A 24,833-nucleotide genomic window follows, 5' to 3' on the forward strand; every position below is an offset into this window, starting at 1 on the left:
ACCAAACCAACGCAATGGACGTCTTATCGCGGAAACTTTTTGTACTTTCCTCGTGGTTGTTTTTGGCACAGAGCACGACTCAAGACTTCGGACAGACACAGTTCATTTGCCAATCGGTGCCCAAGGATATGGACTTGTGCTCGGCATCAATGCAGAACAGTGGCCCGGCAGAGGACCTGAAGACCACCGTGATGCAGCTGCGCGAGACCGTGCTGCAGCAGAAGGAGACGATCATGAACCAAAAGGAGACAATCAGGGAACTAACATCCAAACTCAACCGCTGCGAGAGTCAGAGCGCGCCAGCCGCAGAGGGCGCGAGGCGGCCGGGGGGAAAGAACACTATGGGAGACGTGTCCCGGGGCACTACGGAGACGCTCACCCAACTGGGACAGACCCTCCAGACCCTCAAACAGCGGCTAGAGAATCTAGAGGTAGGAGCGCTGCGATATACCACCTTTTACTGGACCCACGTGTCTCTCTGCTCGGATCTGCTCCTACAGTTTCTGTAGCCTTCTGTCTTCTTTAATATTGCGCCTTTAATGCTATAACCATGCAGACAGCTTAGTTTAGTATATAGGCTATAACATAGGTGACAGAATGGGCTAACAAAAGAAGCTCATAGTAAGAAAAAAAAAAAAAAAAATGAAAAAAGGATTACAGTGCTATTGCCTTCTTTTTGAGGCAACTTGTCATTTGTGTCATTTTTTCATTGTGGCATCTTATTTTCATAAGATTAAGTGCATAGTAGAAGTAACAAGTGCTTATATGATTTTCCTGATATAACAAATATTAGGCATCTGAGACTTAATGTAATAATGTAATATAATAATGTAAACCGTACGCTCTTAAATTCACACTGCATGTTGCTTGTAGAAAGAAAAGAGTTTTTCTATAGAGTTGAAAGTGTTTTTTGTAGCATTTCGCAGCGTGTCGCGGTGAAACTGATGTGACAGCTTGTTTATGACTGTTTATCGCTGCACAAAAGTGTCCCGTGTCCCGCTCTAACCCCGTGTTTGTCCGACGCAGAACTACAGCCGCGGCAACAACGGCTCTACGCAGGCGAACAGCCTCAAAGACCTGCTGCAGAATAAGATCGACGATATGGAGAAGCAGGTGCTGTCCCGGGTCAACACTCTAGAGGAGGGCAAAGGCTCCAGGAACGACACGGAGCAGCGCAACCGCGTGGAGTCCACGCTCTCACGTCTCTGCACCACCGCATCACGGACCTGGAAAAAGGTGCGCACCTGGATTACACACGACCTACCGCTTTAGCTGTGTGCTTTAACCCCGACGGACAATGTTACATCATTCATTATGAGCCTATCACTCAGGCAGAGCGCAAAATGCCGCAGCCCCTCGTTGCGCGCGGATTTGAGGAGGAGCAGAGTGAAGCTGCATTATTTTGCATATCTCAGAACCTGTTTGCTCTTTGGATTCATCCACTTTGTGATTTTTAAAATGAGTTTCCTCTAGGAAAGTTTACTTTTTGCACGTTGGAGCATATAGGCTACACAGGTATAAATTAGTGCGTGTAGGCGCGTGCACAGGGCTTGTATAAACCAGAAAAGAGGAGGTAGAGCCCGCCTACACAGACCAGACACTGAAAATATCAACCCAATACCCGCAGAACGTGCTTGAAACTGAAGGTCAAATAGATCTACACCACCAGGCTTTTGTGAGGAGTTGAAAATGACAAGTGTACACTTTGCTTTTGTGCTTTTAGTGTGTGAAGAGTTTTAGAGCTTTTGAGTTGAAGGACAGTTTGACCTCTAGACGGCTGACCTTCTCACTGTTAGGTCATTTCAATTTATACACTTACGGGCCTAAAATGTTAGAAGTTGATAGAATTGATTAAATTCAAGTAGACCATTTGGTCTACCAATGCCTCACAGCCTCTACTTGGAAAGCTAAACATATATAACAGTAATCTAAAACCATTGCTATCTAACCTGACCCTGGTCACATGTACAGGTAAAGACGGCAGACCCAGTGAAAAGTTCCAGTTGACGTTCCCATTGAGGACCAACTATATGTACGCCAAAGCCAAGAGGAGCCTGCCTGAGATGTACTCCTTCAGTGTCTGTCTGTGGATCAAGTCCAATGCCTCTCCGGGAGTAGGCACGCCTTTCTCCTACGCCGTCCCAGGACAGTCCAATGAGCTGGTGCTCATTGAGTGGGGCAACAACCCAATGGAGATCCTCATCAATGACAAGGTTTGGAATCTAAAAAAAAAAGTTTCATTTGATTTGACTATAGTGTAGTTTAAAATTAGGACCATTACCATAGCAATTAACTAAATAAAATATTATGTATTTTGAATGGGGGAAAAAAAAAATATATATATATATAATATAAAATATATAATATAATATAAATATTGCATATCATAACAGAAAGGTAAGACCAAAAGATAAGTTGGCATAGACTCCAGCCAAGATTTTATCAAGAGTCTGTTCTTTGTTAGAGACCCATAACTGTTGGAATGGACTTCACTCACTTTTTCGGATTAAACAGAATAACATATATTACACCTCTAACTATAACTCAGAAGAGCTTTTTAGTTGCAAAGTAGCTTCATACAATTACTTATTATCGAAAGTGCACTATGTAACTTTTCTAATGTGCATTCCACTACCTGCTTGTCTCAGTAAAGTGGAAATGTTACTGCTTTGTCCAAAATATTCCACAGTATGTCATATTGTCATATAAAATCTTTAAATACACACCTTCTTATTGTGAGCAGGGTCACTTCTCCACAGATCTGACATGTGATTTAGTAGTGTCACCTGCTTATGTCCATGTAGAGAGATAAGTTAAATGACATATTATTGGAAGAAATATTGAAACATTTCTGGCAAAACACCATCTCAAAGGGACAAGTGGGTAAAAAGTTACATAGTGCACCTTTAAATTTGATAGATACACTACAAAATGTACACTCTAGCCAAGTTAAAATTGCTGGAATTAAGAAAAATTATCTTGATTTGAATGAATTTCGCTTGGTAATTAAAATGATCCACTAATGAACCAGACTTTTTGTAATTAAAATAAGAAATGTTCAGTGTAATAACAAGAAAAACAACACATCTTTGCACTTAAAATGAGAAACAAAATCTTCCATGGCTTGAATAAAAAAATAAAATAAAATAAAAAACACACTTGGAAAATCATTTTACTTGTCAAACTCACATAAAATAAAAAGTTTTGAATGTACGTTTAATTTACTTAGATATACGTTTTGCTATATAATCCAAATGTGGGCTGTATTCCAAACTCTAGACCAATAGCACGCTTGTAGATCTAAATCTAAAGGCGCTTTACCTCACCCAATTATCTGCTTACATTCTATATTGCAAGTGTCATGAGCATTGTCGGTGTAATTGTGTAGCCGTGCAGGAGGCCTCATAAAAATAGATGTGGGTGACAAATGTGGGGTGTTAAAACAGAACAGAAATGTGAGACAAACCTGTGGAAGATATGGGGAAATAGTGGAACAGTGTGTTATCTGAAGTGCATAAGACAATTAGACCACCAATTTAACGTCATTCTATTTACAATTTGACTAAAAATCTTACCTACAGTTTTCTAATTTTTTTTATTTTGGTTGGCGTTTAGTTTACAGGCAGCAGCTGTGACATAGAGATAGTTCCAAAAAATTTGTTCCTTGCACATAAAATTCTCGCAGATTTTTGGATTGAATTTTTTTTAAGTCAGTGATGGGCAGACAAATTCAACTCTTGAATTCTTCTATTACTTCTTGTATTTTTGTAATATTTGGGTATGACAAATATACACCACAAAAAAATGTATAAAGAAGTGATATGAATTTTAAAGGGCCCATAGTATGCTATTTTCTGATCTATATTCTGATCTCATCAAAAACATAACTGGAGTTGTGTTTTGTTCACTCATGTTTATCTCACAAATCCGGCGTATATTGAGTTTTTCTCTCAAATATGAAAACACTCTGTTCCATCTTGTGTCATGAAAATTCCACACACCGGCACTAGAATAATTTAGACAATTTCACCTCTGGAATTGCTGATCTCTACTGAACTAAAGGTACAATATAGTAGTAGTACATCACAAGGTAAAACAGAGAATTTGAGTTTTAGAATTGTAGACAGACTAATAAACTAGAATTACTCAAACACGTGACTGAAACAAAACACAACTCTGGGTATGTTTGTATTATAACAGGGCTTAAATCAGCAATCCATTTTGGGTAATATAGGACCTTTAATTATGTGAAAATTGAAAATATATTGTTTGTTACAGGTTGCCAAGCTGCCATTCCTAATCAATGATGGAAAATGGCATCACCTCTGCATCACATGGACCACTCGGGACGGGGTGTGGGAGGCTTTCCAGGATGGTGTGATGAGGGGCAATGGAGAAAACCTGGCACCATACCACCCCATCAAACCAGAGGGGGTGCTAGTCCTGGGACAAGAGCAGGTGAGCAGCTGACACTAGCCTGCAAGACACGACCTCTACTGCTAATGAAATAGGAGCTAAGAAAAAAGAAAAAAACACATTCATGGGTTTCAGAGTGATAAAAAATCATTTACTGTTACCATAGAGATCTATAATTTAAACCAAAAATATTGTATTACTACTGACCCAAAGGTTTACGGTTTACGAATCCTGCCGTAAACATCATTGGTAGAGTGATTAGATCCAATAACCCATCATTTGGCAGCTGCCATAGATAAGTGCTGTTTTTGTGTCCTTGTGCAAGACTATAACCTGCCTTACCCCAGTGTCTGTGTGTGAATGGGTGTGTGCTCCTTAATGTAAAGCCTTGAGTGCCTTTAAGGTGGAAAAATGCTATATAACAAAAGGAGGGCCTGGAATGTTCCACAGTATGGCATTAAAAATATATACCTCACAATTATTGAATTACAGGTGTTTTAGTGCTTATTTATCTTGCAAACCATGTACTTCAAATGTAAGAGCTCGCCTCTTCATAGATCTAACCCATAGCATGGTCAGTAGGTGTCACCTGTTGTGTCTTCATGGTTCAGTGCCATACTTTGGAACATTCTAGGTAAAGCAATAAAATCTCAGTGGATACAAGTTACACCTCAAAGATATTCTATATATATTTATATCTTGTATCTACTGAACAGCTCTGTGTGCTACAAGATGCAGATTGAATACAAGATTGAATTTAAAATGGAAAATATTTCAACCATGAAATGATGGTGATTGTTGTGATCCTCAAAACTCCACTGGTTCAGACGTTGCATTACAGTTTATTACATAATACTGGACAGATGGTCATAACACACCACATTAAGTCCAATAATAGAGAAGGACTATGCAGTTAGGCTTGATAGGTTTTTATTGAAAAGAGCCAAAGAACTGAAATATGCTACAACCAAAGGAGACAACAGAAAGAAACAACCAAAGGAGACAACAAAAGATTACAACAGTGTTTTCCTCTTTCAACTTCATCTAGTGGAAACAATTGGAACGACATGACATCAAAAAAGAAATAAATTCAAACTTATTCAGTAGGTTGCATTCACGTTCTAGGATTTGGTGATGCCATAATTTCAGACAGAGGGGCCTATATAACTCTGTGGGAGATGTACAGTTTTTGAAAGAGTTATCCAAATGCTGAACCTTATTATTCGTTCAAAATTGGATCCACAAATAAAAACTTTATGGCTTAGAGTCCTTTTTAACTTTTTGTCATTTGTACTGATTGAGAAGACTTTTTTTTTTTTTTTTCATGTGGGTAGGCTCAGTAATTACAAAGATATTACCCATAAACCAAGTCAACAGATCTGCAATCTGACAATCAATGCATTGTGTAATTTTTATGGTGGAGGGTCTGCCACCAGCTTATCTCCATGGAGATGTCACTGCTTTGCCTTGAGTATTCCACAGTGGAAATGGAGTCAAGTTAATGGTCAGATCTATGGAGAAGCTGCGCTGCACATAATAAAAATTAATGTTTTTCTGGGATTTTTTTTAGCTATAAACACCTGTAATTGAATAAATGCAAAGCAGACATGTTTAATGCCATGCCATGGAATATTTCATGTAAAGAAATACACCCAACAAATTGTCTTGTCTCCATGGAGCAGATCCTCCACCTTAGAAGTTGCATAATGCACCTTTAAACACCAAATTTCACCTTTGAATTAAAAAGTATAGGGGTTCTAAAATATTGTAATGCCTCATAAATCCAATATATACTAATTAAGCATGGTATTTACTCGTTACATAACACTATCCAGTTTAAATTGAAGCCAATATCAATGCAGCGTTAACGTGTATTTATTTCTCCAGGACACATTGGGAGGTGGATTCGATGCGACACAAGCCTATGTGGGCGAACTGGCAAACCTAAACATCTGGAACAGGAAACTGACAGTAGCTGAAATCTACAACCTGGCCACATGCAATAGCAAAGCACCAGCAGGCAACGTCTTCTCCTGGTCAGAAAGCAACATCGAGATTTTCGGAGGAGCAACCAAATGGACATTCGAGCCGTGCCGTTCGAACAACTAAACTGACCTGAACTTTTAAAAAAAGCCTTGCCGTATTTTCCGAGCTTTTGTCGTTTTTTTTTTTTGTTTTTTTGTTTTTGTTTTTTTGTCTTCATTTTGTTAAGAGACTATTTTGACTTTTAGTAAAAGCTTCGATCTGGGATTTCTTAGGTATTTCTGTGCAACACTTTTCATCTTGAAGATATAAAAAAGAAATCATTGTGGGATTTTTTCCGAGTTTTTCTTCATGGATGTTAAAATGCACACCTCTGCTTTTTCTTTTTGGCTTACTTTGTCTTGGACTGGCAACCGGCAATCCGAGCCTTACACTTGGACGGTTCACAAAGAGGGATTACATAAGAACTGCTCTGCCTGAGGAGAAGGAGATTACGCTGTCCATCACATTTCTGTCAGTGTTTTGGATCTGTGAGGCAATGTCTGACGTTCTGGGACCCACATCCACCCCTTTCACTCCCCCTGCCCCTCTCCCACAGACCCCACCCACAACACGTATGGATGTAACAATGCACTTAAGTCACAGCATAAGTATACATTTACATACAATTTCTTATGATTTTTATTGGTATCTAAAGGTTCCTTTCCAACTTAATTTATGTAAAGATGCACTTTGTAACTTTTACAAGGGAGTGTCAGCAACCTGCTCGTCTCCATGGATATGCGTTTGCTTTGCCAGAATGTTCCACAGTATAGTATTAGTATTGGTCTTGCAGTTATTTCATTACAAGCAAAAAAAACAAAAAACAAAACCTTGATACACTTTCTTACTGTGAGTGAGATTGTCTCTCCACAGATGTGACCTGTCCCTTGTCCTGGTGGCTCATCTCCATGGTAACAGATAAGCATAATGTCATTGGAGGGGACATTCAAGGTAAAGCAATCACATCTCCATGGAGCAACCAGGAGGCGGACTCGCAACAAGAAATGTGTGTGCACCTTTAACAAAAACATATTTATATATTTTATTCAAGCATAAAATGAACATATAGTTTTTATTAATGATTTTTCTATTGTATTTATTCATGGATTTACATTATTATTTATTTATATACAGTATTTACTAAACAAGTAAGCCATAGTCTGTACCGTTTAAACTTCTGACGGCGTTGACACTTTGTTTTACTGCCAATTCAAAATCCAACTATACAACAGATTCAGCCATTTTACTCATTATTACTTTGACCCATTCCACCCCATCCGGATCTTGCACTGTGACTGCTGAGGAGGAGGAGGAGGAGGAGGAGAGAGAAGCTGCGATGAAGGACACTGCAAAGTCAGACTATGGTCGATTTGTAATTGTCGCTTTTCTTCTACAAGTGTCTCTGTTGTAAGAATGTCGTTAACTTTGCCAACATTGCTACAAAAGCCTGGGTGCCTTGGGCTGGTTCTCGTGTTCAGCACATTTGGTATGTTTTTCAGTTGCGATGATTCAATGTTTTTTCCAGTTAGTTGTTGAGTTTTTTCGAGGCGGGTTGAGTTTCTTGTTCTTCTGGTAACTGTGTATTTTGGTTTGTTTTCGGACATGTTTTATGGGCAGGTGTACTACGCTGTATAAGGAATGTTACAGTGTTTGTATAGTAACAGCATGAATGAAAGAGTGCTGTGGAAGCATTGTTGAAGTCTGCTTTACTATCTCTGGGTCTGGGTTTTCTACTGTATTGTTATATGCTCCAAGCATGGCAAAACTGAGAGATGAAGATTTAATTTTTGTAATAAAATTGTGATACCAAACGTCATGGTGCACTGGTTCTGGTTGTCTATAATTTTATTCGAGAGCTGTTTGAGAAATTTGAGAGCACAGTTGGCAAAACATGACTTTAAAAGAAAACAGGTAACATTTGGATTTGCAATCACTTCAATTACTTGATCCAGCTGGTAACACTGTCAGAGTGAAATTAGATACAGTTAGTTAGTTTTCATAAAATCACTCAAATAAAATCACATGTCCCAACACAGCGGGTTATAATTTTACTAGAAATATTTTAATATCAGGCGCGGGGTTTACGAATTCTTTCTGTAGTGAAGTGAATTTCATGTTGGTTCTTCTAGTTACACAAAACATGCACAGCTAATTGGAAGCTCCAGTCTCAAATTATGGAGAGGGTCCCCCAACACATACAGCTCCTGGACAACAGCTCAATGCCATTAAAGAATTGGTCAGTGCAAAGAATAAAGGGATAATCCTTGAAAACATGCAAAAGCTATTAGTATAACAAAGACAAGATAACAAATCAGACTATATGAAAAAAATAAAAAAATAAATAAATAAATCAATCAAAGCAATCATGTCAGACTGGAGAGGCTTGTCAGAAGCATGAGAAAGCACAAAAGAGCTTTTTGGCACAGATAATGAGGTATTCCCCCAGAGTCTGGTGGTAGAGGATGAATATCCAGCCTTACTTAAAGAGTCACATGCAGAATTCTTTTATCTGGATTTGAGTAATAAATGAAAAACAAGATTTTCATATCACATTGGCTTGAAATAAAACAAGTCGGAAACAATTTGAAATATTAAATTCAACCATCAAGACCAGCAGTTAAGTTAGTTAGTAGTTAAATCTTCTAGTGAAATAATATTTTAGAAATAATAAAATTTATAGAATGCAAGTAATTTTAACTAAACAATAAATTAATATTTGCCAATGAAGCAAATAGTTGTTCATTAACAACTATACATAACAAGACACAACAAAACTGAAGGTTTACTTTGTCTTATTTTTTTATATTTATTGCAGTTGGGTTTTGTAACAGTGCCACATTTTTACAGAGCACCTTTTTCACCAAAGGGACGATCTCAGTGCTAGCTCTGTCCACTCTTCAAAACCAGCACAGGTCATCAGGCGCGCCCTTAAAACCCCACCATGACACGGGGATGGTGGAGGAGAGAGGGCTTTTAGCTGACTCCTGACTCTCTCTCTCTCTCACACTCTCTCCTCTCCTTTCTTTCCAATGCTGCTGTGCGTGCATTAGCGGCAGTGGCAGAGGAAAAGTGCCTACTCATATGCTCCTCTTCAGAGTGTCCTAGTTCAAGTGAGTCCAGCCTGAACTTGTTAAGCCCCATTCACACATAAGTTCCCAGTAAATGGCTGGGTACAAAACACCTATACACACATGCACCAGTCCTAAAACATTGCCAGGTTTGTTCTGTTTACACTTGTCACTCCTCAATTTGAGTTAGAAATGAATTTGCATCAAAATCCGATGAGCACATTTGAGAAGTGCGCAAACATTGGTCATTTACTACTGCAACACAGACATGGACAAACTAGTTATAAATTGTTATAAATTCATTTTACTCTTAATAATAACTTTACTCCCTTGGGCCCATATTTTCTGGTCTATGTTATAATCTTGTTTCCTCATCACAAACAGACCTGGAGTTATGTTTTGTTTCATTCACACATGTTTAACACACAAATCCTGCGTATTTAGAGTTCTTCACTCAAACAGAAAACATTTTGTTCCACCTTATGATGTTATGTGATAATACAGGAAGTGCTCCATTATGTTTTAAGTTGATACACCTTCACTAGAATTATTTGGATATCTCTATTGAACTAAAGTAAACTACTACATGACATCTCAAGGTGGAAAAGAGCATTTTGGGATTTAGAGATGTTGACAGACTAATAATAAAAGGGTTACTGAAACAGGAAACAAATCACAACTCCAAGTATGTTTATGAGGAGCTAACAACATTAAGATGGGTGTAAAGTCAATTTTGCGTAATATAGGGCCTTTAAAGAATGGCAAAGCCTTCCTTGTGTATTCTCAGTAACTTTCCCTACAAATAGACAGACCAGAAATACAGGAAAATCTGTTCTGGCTGAGTTCACACATGACTCTGTTCTGGAAAATTGCAAGCAATGTCCCAGATCAGGATCATGTATGAAAGTTTTTTAACGGGACAGCAAACAGACTGTCCTGATCACCTGTTGCCGCGGTTACTTTGAAGATGGGACAATCACTGAATTTAAATGAGTTGAATTTGAATGCGAAGAGGGAGGGCCACATCTGTCTGCCTCTGCGCCTGTGCTTCAGACAATCAAAGTGTCATCTTCAATGGTAAAGTCAAATACAGAGAGGAAACGTGCAAAAAGGCAATGTCATGTTTAACCTTGAGGAGAGGTTTTCTGCCATAACTTGCGAGCCAGTTAAACGAATGAATGATGAATAAAACAAAAGATTTGCTTGTTCCCTCCAAGATCAAGGAAAAAGAAGAATAAAACAGCATCTCAATAAGTTCAAATGACCACCAAGATTATTAAAGCATGAGTGCAATTCGATCATCAAGTCTGAAGATTTCTAAGGTGCAAGGAATAAAATAATGTAACCTCAATAACCATACAGTCAATGTATATAACTTAAAGGTACAATATGTAACTTTTCTGGCGGCTCTGTTTGTTTGTCTAATTGAAGATGTTATTTCATTGCCTGGATGATTTCATCCATTAGCATTAAACTTATTGATCTCCATGGAGAAAAAACAGGGTCAGAAGCCTGCTTAGAGAATAAAAATTCAAGTTTCAAAATGTTTTTGAACGGCAATGATTGCAAAAAATTTGATCATACCGGTCCAACAAAACTAGTATAAAATCAAATAAAAGCAAAAATATAAAATCACAAAACAGCAATAAATAAGTAAAATGAATAAAAATAAATAAGGCAAAACAATAAAATCTCGGAGAAGACAAGCAAGTGGCACACTCTCTAGTAGAAAAGTTACATAGTGCACCTTTAAACACAGCGACACTTTCCACCTCCCTGTACAATGCATATGATTTATTGCTTACGTTTTAATTAATTACTGACAATTTGATATTTTCCACTTTGTAGAGCTGATAGCAGCAGACATGACAGCCCTTCCAGTCAGAGGTCATTTAAATACTAATGATTTTTGGATTTGGATGAGCAACACTATAAATCCACATTTTATAATTCATCATTTGGCAGGTGACAGCTCAGATCTCACAGTTAAGCCTGACACACACACACACACACGCACACACATGCAATGGGCCTCTGCACACCGTACTAATGCCAAGTCACATTACAATTGCTCTCTGCACTACAAACTATCAAATCCAAATGAGTCAAAATGTCGTAGATATCTAAGGTCTTGAATGTTGAGATGTATTTAATCATAAACAAGACCAGAAAAGAGGCATAAAGTGCTCATATTGCGCTGTTTTCTGATCTATGTTATAATGTTTCTTCATCACAAACGTACCTGGAGTTGCGATTTGTTTCCTTCATACATATTTAACACACTAACTCTGCATATTTAGACTGAGTGCTTCTCTTCAACTGAAAACACTTTGTTTCACTTTGTGATGTCTTGTCATGTACATACACCTTCACAAGGAACAGTTGGATGATTTCAGCCCTGTAATTGTCCATCTCTATCCAACTAAAGTCGAAAAGTAGCTGCTAACTTGAAAATTATCACTTCATGTCATTACAAGGTGGAACAGAGCATTTTGAGCTTAATAGACGTAGACAGTCTAATGATAAACGATTGCTCAAACATGTATGAATGAAACAAAACACAACACCAAGTATATGATTAGATAACAGTATTCTAACATGGTTTAAAGCTCACAGGAGTAAATTTTGTGTCTAAAGGACCTTTAAGGAGTTAGGGTTAGGAAATGAGGTTAGGTATGATTAATATGAGGTCTGAATCACTAAACTCTTTGTTCATTATATATTGTTCATACTATTTAGGATTTGCGTGTGAGGTGGCAGTCACGTGACTTAATGTTTTGGCAGCCATACTGGAGGTCAAGGTTGGTTAAGGTTCAGTTACTACAATATAAACATGACTACTTTAAAGAGCGCAAACAACATAAAACTGTCCGAAATTGCAAGCTCCTTAGATCAGCCGTCATAAGAAAGATATAATTCTAAAGTCATTCTCCTGTGTTGTGGAATAGATCCGTACTTCCGACGCTCGCTCTGTACTCGACCTCCAATATCCAGATATTTATAACTACTTAATTCATTCTACATCGTCCTACACCAATGAAGAACTGAAAAGTTACAAGGGAAGTTACGAGGGGTTAGAGGCTTATAAATATTTTGTAGCGGGATGCGTGAGATCTTTGTTGATCACCAAGCCATCACATCTGTTCCTGATAACAGTTAAGGGTAAGTAGAATGGGGGTCGAAATTAGAACCGTAGTTACCCCGGGCGGTGGAAATTGAGGGGGAGATGCTGTCCCGGCGAAAGTGAAAACCTGCACAGCGCATCCTTCTTATTTTATCGCACACAAATATTACACATTGGTCCAGATAGATAGTTTGACTTCCACTATGGCGGCATAAACAACAGGTCATGTGCTTTTGTGACGTAGATGCAAAACCTTAATATTGGGGAAGAAATACAAACTTTGAAAATCAAGTCTAACTAACTGAACAAATATTATAAAAACTACTCAAAACAAGATTGTAATATGAATTCAGTGTTGAGCGCATGTTTTAGCAGATTTTTGACTGGCGAATGGCTAAACATAGTCCTACAGGCAAACAAGAAACAGCAACAAAACAACAGCAATTAATCTCAATTGAGGTCACAAGACAGCAGAATACGTTGTCCAGAACAAAGCATTCTGGGTACTCTATATGCATATTATATAATGCTCTGCTGGCGAGGCACATGCAGTGTTCTGGGCCAGAGTCTCAATGTATGCAACTGCAAAAACAAAAACTAGGACAAGTCATTTTAGGACGATGCTTTAGGTGTGGGGAAATATTAAAAATAGTTAAAAGGAATTACAATGATTGGACATATATATAATCATGTTTTTGATCTCTATAGTCACGATAATTAGTATGCCCAGAATGCATAAGATTAGCAGTAAATAACTTGGATTAATGCAAAAAAAAAAGTAAATAAACAAGCTCTAGGACAGCACCTTTAATAAGAAGTTTAAGAAAAATAAGAATGATATTTTTAGTTTTTTTTATTTATTTATTTATTTATTTAGGCAAATATGTCTGTCACTGCCACAAAACAGCCCTGTCAGTCATCATCATCATCATCAAAACTTCTACTCCAACAAATGAGGGCACGGCCTTTTTAATAAGCTTATAAGTGATCTAGTTTTTTGTTGCTCGTTTACAACAGATGGGAGGGGCTCAGTTGTCAAAGAGAGCTCATGATAAAAGAATATATGACAGCGGATGTCTTCTGAATTTGAGAGACATATGCAACAAAACAGGTGGATTGTCCTAAAATTACACAGTATGATCTGGTCCCATAGCTCCATGAGAAAGACAGCACTGTGATTTTTATACAAAGGGATATCATATTTCTTACCCCCATCCCCATTATTCTTTTGATAAAGCATAATTCCTGCGTCTTTCATTAAGTAAGTAACCATATTTGTTTTGATACGGACAAACAATGCGTATCCCTGATTGGCTAATCCACCAGTCAATCATGCCCATCTGAATTCAGGGAGATTCAACAGTGACCAGACTCACATCTTTATAATATTAGAGAAGTGTGTATTCTGGATCCCAGGTAACCTTTAGAAGGTACTAGGTCCGTAAAGGCAAGTTAGGAGAATTGATTTCAGCTCAGACCACTGAGTACTTGGTCATCGTGCCCTTATGCAAGACAGTTCGCCCAGTTTATGGCAGTTTATGAATGTGTGCATGAATAATCGGTGGTGGTTGCAGGTAGCCTGATTCATCAGCTGGTTTTACTTTGTTTCACTTCGTAGAAACTGTCTGACCTCGCAGTGTTAGAATTTGTTCACTTGAAGGTTGGTGGGTACTTTTTATCATTTAACCAGTCGCTGCTATTTGGCCGTGATGTATGTAAAGCATCGCTAATGGGGCTAACTAGTATATTAAGCTTTTCCCAAATCCCATAGGAAGAAGGACAATAACGTCTTTACGCTTGATAAAATTCACCAAACATTCTCTTTATTCTAGCTTTAAATCCTTGATCTCGGGAATTGTTGACGACACTGAATATATCACTTTTCACTGATTGGCTGGTGCCTGAACTTGCACTTCCAGGGTTTTTGCGAACTGTCTGTTGTATTTTGATTCCTGACCTAGTCGCTGGAGAGAAATGAAATTGAGCAGAGGCACTAGGTGGCGCCAGCTTGGTTAGGTCGCAGGTGCCATTTGTGCAAATTGGTCGCCTCACAGCATCCATAAGTAAACTTGAGAAATTATTTCAACTCTAGAATTTCTTTTAATCACACATTTTATTGACCTCATTAATGAGCTTAATAAAATATTTATTCTACTCTAAAACAACCCAATTACTATATTAAACATCCAGGCTTTTACATAAAACTGAGTGTAATGTGGTGATTAATTATAGTTTTGACAGTTGACTAAGTGCGGTTCTCCCCTTCCTCTACAACGTGTCAAAACAAAACACAAGAGGGGAACATTTTTATAGATGAGAAGCCCTGAGTCCCACCCTGGGAGACAAACAAGATTCACGACGCAGTGTTAAACCTACCTGAGCTACGGGGATGAGGGAGAGGGGGAGGAAGAGGTGAGGAAGAGAGGGGCAGGAGAAAAGGGGAAGGGGTGTGCTGGGTTTTTTTAGAGATTGAGCGGATAGAGACGTGACATCTTCTCTGACATCTCATTAATTCATAAGCTGTCCCCAGTGGCAGCAGCAACAGCAGAAAAAAACACCAAAAACCCGACCGCAGTTCTGTGTGTTAACACCGGGTGACAAAGTGGCGCTGTGTAATGACTTGGCTGTGTGCTGCTGCTGTTGCTGGTGGTGGTTTGCATATTCACACAGCTTTTATGTGGAGAGCTGGTGCTTGAAATGGTCAAGAGGAGATGACTCAAGTCTGAAGAGAAGACAATTTGCTTTTGGAGAAGCATGACAACAATAGAAGAGGAAATTAAGCAGAATGTCTCATGTTAAAGAATTTCTGTCTAGTGCATAGTTGGATTGTACATTTAATACAATTTCAAAATTCAGATTACTTATGAGTATTGCAATAATAATAACAACAACAATAAAAAAAAAAAAAGATCTGATCTGTGTTATACTTATAATAATAATGCCAAGTGGTAATACAGGAAGTGCTCCACTCACTAATAGTAAAGGGCTACTTAAACGTGTGAATGAAACAAAACACAACTCCAGGGATGTTTTTGAGGAAGTAACAGTATTATAACATGACTTAAAGCTCAGTCAAGTTTGCATAATATGGGACCTTTAAGTGTGCTTAAAGTGCACATGGAAAACTTTCATAATTTACAGTCTGTGCGTTACCTGCAATCATTGAATTTTTTGCTCTGTTTATTTTAGGAGCACTGAATCTCCACTTTCTGCCTATGCAAATAATAGTTTGAGTAACTATGATTTCAATTATGGTATATATATATTTTATAACTGAGCAGCCCTAGAGCACAGTACTGCCTTCACTTAGATCAGATGATGAATTGGGCTTAATTTTAGAATACCTTGTTCAGAATGTTTCCTTTGTGGTTCAGCTAAGAGCTTTTTCTTTCTTTATCAATATAAAGACATCTCCAACACCCTGCGGTGCTGGTATCTGGCCTTACAGTGGAATAATGAGGTTCTAGTCTCATGTAAGGTGAATGGACGGTGCAGCACAAGACCATTGCAGGATCAGCTCCACTGTGGGATAAAGCAGCTTTCCAAGGATGCCCTATTCTTCTTAACCTGATACTTAAAACCAGGTCTAAAAATATCATTCAATATCTCACATGAAGTTCCCAATGGGTTTACAGGGATAACAAGTCTAACCAAGGCCAACAGACATGACTGTAGCCAGGCTAAAAATAACCAGCACATGTTTATGAATGTGAAAGGGCTCTGGTTGAAAGATAGAGAAGAGAAAAGAACAAATCCTATGGGGCACTGAAAAAAATGAATGACAAAGAAGGCACAAAAGATGGTGTAAAATCTATAGGCACTGATCTGTATATCTGTATACAGTGTAGAATGACATATAGACCTTGTCCATAGGCTGTTCATATGTTCACAGTAAAGCTTAGAAAATTGCTGATTTGGCCTGAGTAAAATGTATGAATAATGATTAAGCATGTAATTATCACGTGGCATAGTGGTTCACATTTACCTCACAGTAAGTCCAAGGTCCAAGGTTCAACTCTCAAACTGAGATGTATTGCTGGGTTTTAGATGGCATCATAACATTTGGAGTTGGAGGTCAGGTAAAAGGGTCAAAGGTCTAGTCGGTCACTAATATAAATTCAAGTAATAAAAAATCATGTTCTGTATTTGTGGATTTACTTTTTGGATATTTCTCATAAAAATACAATGTAATCACTACAGAAAACAGGCTCTTGCCCCTTATCTGAAAGTATGACAACACTGAGTTATAGAATTTGAAAAACACCTGTTTAAGTCCATCTTATAAAGCAATATTTTTCAAGTAAGGGTACGGAAGCACTTGTCAGGAGATATATTAGATTTAATAGAAAGGTGGCACTGAATGGCATTAGAATATAAAATATTCTTTGTAATACATTCCACATACCTGAAGGTACACTGTGTAACATTTCTAGTAGAGGGTCCACCTAATGTCTCCATGGAAATATATTTGCTTTGTCTAGAATGTGCCACATTAACCTATCGTAACTAAATCCATCACAATTAGAATTCAGATCTGTAGAGAGTAGCACCAGAAGGATTGTCTTTTTGAGCAATAAATACACCTATAATGAATAAATGCTAGATGTATGTTTAATGTCATACCATGGAACATTCCAGGCAAAGCAATAACATCTCCATGGAGACTAATAGGTAGCAGACCCTCCCACCAGTTAAGTTTCTGTAGGGCAATGTTGGTGTAATAAAACAAGACAACATAATACTTAATATAATTGCCAATGTACTAGTCAATGGATTTATAAGTACTAAAACACCATTACCGTTAATAGGGGGTACTCAGAGTATGGGTACATGAAGTACAAAAGGTACAATTCAGACATGAACAATTTATGTCTTATTGATTACTTTCTATTAATTCTGTATTTGACATGTTTCTTTTCCTTTGACAAAAATATCAAGATGAAATGGATTCTGTTGCAAACCAAACACAATAAAGCAATTCCAGTGTATTGTCAAAGGTATATTTTGGCCACAAGAAGACAATAGCTAGAAATAGGAGTGAGGGAAGCTACAGTTGGTGAGACAGAAAGACTAATTGCTCCTCTCAGCCCCAGCTCACTGCACTCAGCCCCACTCTGAGGCACTTTCACTTTAACAAGAGGTCAAAGCTGAGGTCAGGGATCAGGGGTCAAGCAGGTAGGTACTGAACAATACTGTGGTTTGAACCCATCCAACCCACAAGAAGAAATAAAAGAGTTGAACCCATCCGCAGGGATGTGTACATCTATGGACTGTCTTTTAAACTTAAAATTTATAAAGGATCTAGTGAAATACATGCAGTTTAAGGACATTAAGTAAATAAAGCTTGTTTAGTGTTCATTTTGGCTAATAGAAATGTGTATTGAATACTGGCCTTGTAATTTTGTGAATAATTTGATTGCAAAGACCATTCAGTAATGTATGGAAATTGAGGTTTAATTGTATATTAATTGAAAAAAAGAAAGGAATATATCATTAGTAGTGTGATGTCACACTCCTGTATAAAGGAGTGTGACATCACAAATGAAGCTCTCCGAGGCCAGCAGTTATAGAAACAAATCTGAAGCCGAGTTCCATATTAGGAATAAGAATTTATTTACAGACAAAATGGTGGAATAAAAACACCAGGATCTTGTAGAGCTGGTTAATATGATCATTTTAAGACCAAAATGATGAGGCTCACTGCAACAGTTACAGAGAGAGGGATGACAGTTTCTCAATGTAAAGTGAATTGGAGCCAGAGAAGATGGAGCCGGAAGCAGATCCATGCTCACTTCCTATTTGGAACATAGCGGCTAGTGGGTTAGCTATGTCCATTTCTATATACAGTGTACAGTACATAATATAGCAGCATCATGAGTTATACGATCGTATGGCTCAGTGGTAATGCAGAAACACATATACTTTCACTTACGTAGACTTGTAAGTGTAACAGGGGTAATAGTATTGTTCCTCTCCCACCTTAAATGGGTGTGGGTTTTTTTGTATGTGTTTTTCCTTGTTTGATGTGGGTCAATGGCCATGTAGTTGGCAGCTGGAAAGCGGTGGTGCTTATTTCTTAAAAAACCCTGTGAACCTTCTCCCTCTCTTTCTTTCTCACATCTGGTTGTCTCTTTGTTGAGACGAAGTCCTTGGGCAGTTCTAAGACATATCGGCCGCTCTTGTGGGTGAAACTGGGGCATGCTGGAGACAAGACACCACACCAGCCATGTCAGCCATCAAGTGCCTGCCTCCAACTGAATGCCCGGACTTCTGGACTAGCTCTCTAAGTTTTTAACCTTTTGATAAATTCAGCGGACATCTCTCACCCTTGTGACCTGTTGATTCCCTTTTTAAATTAAAATGACTATAGATTATTGTGATAAAATCCTTGAAACTGAACTCTGCTGTCTATAGTTCTCTGGTGATCCACCATACCTGCTGCGTGGGGCGGTCAAGCCCTTAGGGGGCGTTACATAAGAGTCAAACCCAAGTCTAACCCTAACCGTAACCCGGTTATATGAAGTTTGGTATGAATGTAGTCCTGTAGGAACATATTGGAGAATTAACTCTGTGTCGCTCAAATATATACATGAAATAACCTAAAATGCTCCTACTTAACAATTACAAGAGGAAACACTTCTATCAATCTAATCTCTGAATGAGCTACCACTTGAGGCCCATTACAGCTGTGATGAAATATCAGTGTGCCTAAGTGAAATGGAAATATTACAGTTAATGTTCACTTTGCACATAAAGACAAACTTGGCCTGTGTAGGAAGGGATATTTTCAAAGACAATAAAAAGTAGAGACCACAAAATAAATTGGAACAAATCTCACTCTAATCAGATCTGAAGCTTTCGATTGCTAACCCCACTTGAAGCTTTGATAAAACAGGAAGTTCCATGAAGCACCTTATATGGCCCTCTTCAGATCATGTCCAATTTCAACAGCACTTGTCAGTTTGCAGAGGTTGTCATTGAATAAAGCTTTGGAGAGGTGTGTGTGTGAATGTGTGTGTACCTGTCTACATCACAAACAAAGCCGGACGCGCATGGGGGCAGGCATTTCTTTGGTGTATATGTTCACTGTTTGAAGTGAGTGTTAGAAGTGGAGCCCTGCTGAGACGTAACAGCAGATTCTATACCCTGCAGATATTCTCTCTGCTCGTGCATTTGTGGGCGGGCATTTATTACGTTGTGGGAATAAAATCTGTATATTAAGTTCATGGGGATCTGTCTCTCTTACAGGGACAAAAATCAAGTTCACACAATGTAAACTCTTTATTATTAGATCAACAATGTGGTTTAGTGGTTTAAAGTTCAGATATGGGGCAAAATATGTTAAAGGTTTAAGTCAGTTGTATGTCCACAAAAAAAAAAAAAAAAAAAAAAAGACTGTGTTTGTGCCCAAGTTGTGTTTAAGGTAAACAGGAAGTTCCGCCATAAACCCAACCTGAGGCAACACCTCTGGCACAAAGGTTCCGCATTACTAATGAATTTCTAATCTCTTACTAAAACAGGTTAGTACTTATTAATGACACTTGAACGGGTTCAAACATAAATTTTGCATAACTTTACCAAAAAATAAATAAATAAATAAAAACATATTCACTTGTATAATAGTTACTTTTATTTTGGACAGAGCTTGACAAGTATTTCATGTTTTATAACTTTGAATCACAGTAGTCTCTCAAAAGAGCAAAAGGTGAGCCACATTATTTATAAGGTATGATTGATGTTCCACAACAACATTGCCATCTGTCTTCCTCCTTTGCACAGTATTTAAATGTTTTTATGAAGGCACAATATGGTTTTCATTTTAATATGAGGATTCAGTTGACTCTTTAAGGTTACTGCCAGGTACAGACACAAATGGCAACTCAGTGATGAAACTTACATGAAAAATTTAGACATTAAACGTCCTATATTACACAAAATGGACTTATAGGATGCTGTTACCTCTTCAAAAACATACCCGGGGTTCTGTTTTGTTTCATTCACACATATCTGAGTGACCCTCTATCCAAATGATTCTAGTTAGTTAGAGTTTAAAAAAAACAAAAAACAGTGGAGCAATTTCTGTACTACCACATGACATCAAAAGGTGGAACAGAGTGTTTTCTGTTTGAAAGAAAAACTCAGCCTAAGTCTGTGTTTTTAAAATGTTTGAATGAAACAAAACAAAACTCTAGGTATGTTTGTGATGAGACATCTATCAGAAAATAGCATAATATGTGTCCCTTTAATTAAAGCTGAAGTAAAATCAGGCCGTGAAACTTTGTGAATTATGCAAATGTCTGCATAAAGGTCCCTCAAGGTGAAAGAACAACATCATTAAATGTTTCTTTTACTGAAATAAAGTTGCAATTATGTACAGAGCTGCTTCTATAACAACCATCTGTGCACAAAATTAAAACATAACTTTTCATTAACTTAAAATCAGGTGCACTGGGTTTTATCCTATTTTTTAAATTTGCTGCCCACTGAAAAATATTATGTTGTTGTAATGTAATAAAACTGATTTAAATTGTCGAAAATGTCTTCCACACTGTTCAAATTACTTTTCGTCCGCAGTGGTAAACCTCTGTAGCCACAACTGCCCCAAGGCAATCTAACACAATTATTGCAGCCATTCACATCACATCACATTGAAAGACGTTCACAGGCAAAATGTCAGGCCCAAAAGGGAAAGGGAATTGAAAACAAATGTTGGTTAGTAGGTTAATTACCATCCCAAATTGCATCATAACCCACATAATTGTCAGAGGCAGTGTCAGCTTATAGAAGAAAAAGTGAACTCTACTCAAGATAAAACTGCAACATGCAACTTTGTGAAGGAATTATGCAAATTTCTTCATTATACAACTGTTCTGATGTCTCAAGGTGAACCAAAACAATCATAAACACCATTAGAAGTTTCTCTGCAGTAACATAAAAAAAAAGTTTCAGTTTGTTGCCATGACAACCACCTCAGCATCATATTCAACCTGGCATCTTTCAGTCTAGGCCAGGGTCCAAAATTTTATTTTATTTTTTTCATCAAGGACAGAGAAGCAACATACAAAAGTAGGAAAATGGAAGAAAAATTGGTCTTGTGCAAAATTCACTCTTGTGAGCTTTTAGCCATGTCAGAATGTTGTTACATGCTCAAAAACATATGTGGAGCTGTGTTTTGTTCATTCTCACATGTATGTTAACCATGCATTATTAGTCTGTCTACATCTCTGTGGTGGATACTTCTGCCACCACTCCATTGTGTCAGTATTATTTCATTTCATTTGCATTAAGTTAATTACATCACACATAAATTAATTCCTTTATTTAGACTTATATTCTAATTTGGGTGCTCACATTTTAGTTAATATCAGTCTGAATTACTTACACTTGTTATTGTTTTTTTTGAGTGCCAGACAGAGGACCCTAGGGAGAGACCATCAATGAATCAACAGAGCAGGGGAGCACTATTTAGCTCATTTGTTTAGTTTGCTTTAAGGTCACTTTATTATCACTTATTATTTTCTGTATTATACTTATTTGCCTTTTTGTTACTTTGATTAAGTTAATAGTTTCAGTTAATTATTTAGTGTAATTCTCCCCTCTTGTGTTCAGTTTTAGTTGGTCCTTAGGTATTTAAACAGGCCTGTGCCTTGGTCTGGTTGGGTTAGTTTTCTTATGTTCAGTTTGATTTACCGTATTTTCTGCACTATAGGGCACACTCATAAACCTCCAACCCCATGAAAAACAACAATCCAGAGTGCCCTATACACGAATCCACTCGGGTGTCCCAGCACAAGTTCAGTAAACTACAAAGCCACACCACCTGCACTGCACGCAAACACGCACAGAGCAGACAGCGACCACGCAGCATAAAACACCCGCAGCCACACTCATCACTCCACACAGACGAGGAATGGAACGGAGAAACGAACCGAAAAAGCGTGTGCAATGTGCCACTTGTAGCCACAACTGAACAACTGAGTCACTGCGAACATGGAAACAATCCAGTGGTCCCAGACAGCATCCTCCCTACACGCCACAACTGAACAAAGCCGAGAGTCACCGTGAACGTGCCAAACAAAGTCCTGCTGACCAATCAAACTGTTATGTTTCGTTGAAAGTCCGGTGCAGTTTATTTGTGAAAAAAGTTTGAAAATAGACCATTTAATGACCATCCAGAGTGCCCTATAGTGCGGAAAATACGATAAGCTACCCCAGTTGGGCCTGGCTTTTTTTTTCATAATTTACCTAATTTGAGCCTTTGTTAAATTATATCTTTTTGCACTTTATTAAATTTAAACTTATTTTTATACCTTGTCTTTGCCTTTCTGCTTGGTCCACTACAATCTCCAAAGCTCAAAATGCTCTGTTCCACCTTGTGATGTCATGATGTAGTAGTTGTCAAATTAACAGCTACCATTTACCTTTTATTCGGTGGAGATTGCCGGTTCCAGAGTTGAAATTATCTTAATGATTCTAGCAAAGGCGTATGGAGTGGCGCTCTCCCTGTTTAGTATTTTATGTTTGAGAGAAGAACTCAGCCTAAATACGCAGAATTTGTGTGTTAAACATGTGTGAATGAAACAAAACACAACTCCTGGTATGTTTTTGATGAGGAAACAACATTTTAACATATAAAAGAACACTGTCTCCGTTATTATACTTGGCTGTTGAAACACATTTTTTTTCTCCCAACACAGGGGCAGGTAACAGGGCACGTGCATTGTGACCCAATTCACAGGCCATCTGCCCTAGTTTAATGATGTGTCAGTCTGACCTATACCTACCACATGCTGGATCCAACATCAAATATGCAGGAAGTGACTCATAACATGGGGGCGTTACCGAAACGACAGTGAAAGGAGTGCAGGTGCGGCGGCGGCGGGGCTACTGTCAACGGGACACATGACCTCGTTTTAAAGGTCGTGTCAGGTGAGATGCCTTCAGGTACAGCAACAAAGAGGAGACAGTGGATCACACTGTAAAATAACATTAAATATCAAAAGGGTAAAGTTACACGGATCGGAGAGACAGGTTTTGGACAGAGCGTGTTTCTTACAGGTTTGGCATTTGAGGAAACTGAACTGGAGTTGTTTATCAATTCTCTCACAACAAACCCCAAAGAAAAAGGTTAAAGGAAGTGAGGTGAGGTTTAACCTGGCCAGCAAGATCAATTCTCACAGACAAGCATTCCAGTTGGGGCCAAAAGCCAAAAGTGAAGAATGAACCAAACAAACAAAACAGTAAAAGAGGCTGTATTTTTGTGAAAACATGGCAACGTACTCAAAATACATTATAGTTTAGTTTATGATGTACGAATGTTCTCAGAAATCAGAAATCCTAACTGTAACTTATGTAACTGAACACGGCTTTTATCTAAAGTCAAACCTTTTTTATCTTTTAAACTTTTTGAACAAGTCATGCACGCTTTTATTTCATCACGCCTGGACTACTGTAACACACTTTATTCCAGCATCTCACAAAACGCACTTTACTGACTATACAGTTAGTCCAGAACTCTGCTGCGCGACTGTTAACAGGAACAAAAAGGACACATCACCCCAATCTTTGCGTCTTTGCACTGGCTTCCTGTTAATTTTAGAATTGATTTTAAGATTTTATTGTTTGTTTTTAAAACTTTGAATGGACTGGCCCTACAATACGTCTCAGACCTCATCCAAATGTATACCCCCGCACTCGCTCTGAGGTCCGAGGGCCAGCTCCAGCTCTTGGTGCCTAAGACGAGACTAAAAATCAGGGGGGACAGGGCCTTCTCTGTGGTTGGAATGCGCTACCAACCCCATGTCTGAACAGCCCTCACAGTGGAGAGTTTTAAGTCTCGTCTTAAAACCCACTTTTACTCTCTGGCTTTTAACACCGTGTGAATTGTGTGGTCCTCTGTGTCTGTTGTTTATTTTATTTATTTTTAATGTATTTTACTGGCCTTATTTATTTATTGCTATTCTATGATTTTACTCTTATTTTAGTGTACTTACTTTTTATGTATTTGTGCAGCACTTTGGAAACTGTTTGTTTATGAAATGTGCTATATAAATAAAGTGGATTGGATTGGTTTGGATAGTTGGTCGCACTTGAAAACCCATAGAGACTAGCACTTAAGAGGTGTCGAAGTGAGGTGCTAACTGCTTTTTTCCCATGGAAATGGGATGGAGGAGGGGACGTGTCTGGGGTGAAGGAAGTCT

General features: G+C 38.1%; 1 protein-coding gene across 1 annotated transcript; it reads left to right on the forward strand.

Moving 5' to 3' along the window:
- LOC110173842 (neuronal pentraxin-1-like) lies at positions 1 to 6,525 on the forward strand. Its single transcript, XM_020939850.2, is given in 6 exon segments — positions 1 to 431; positions 1,027 to 1,191; positions 1,194 to 1,236; positions 1,972 to 2,213; positions 4,279 to 4,458; positions 6,304 to 6,525. Coding segments are annotated over 6 exon segments (1,269 nt in total). The 5' UTR covers positions 1 to 14.
- The last annotated feature ends 18,308 nt before the right edge of the window (positions 6,526 to 24,833 follow it).

The sequence above is a fragment of the Boleophthalmus pectinirostris genome, unplaced genomic scaffold, assembly GCF_026225935.1.
Source record: "Boleophthalmus pectinirostris isolate CB_2022bp ecotype Guang Dong unplaced genomic scaffold, ASM2622593v1 HiC_scaffold_22, whole genome shotgun sequence".
Lineage (NCBI taxonomy): Eukaryota > Metazoa > Chordata > Actinopteri > Gobiiformes > Gobiidae > Boleophthalmus > Boleophthalmus pectinirostris.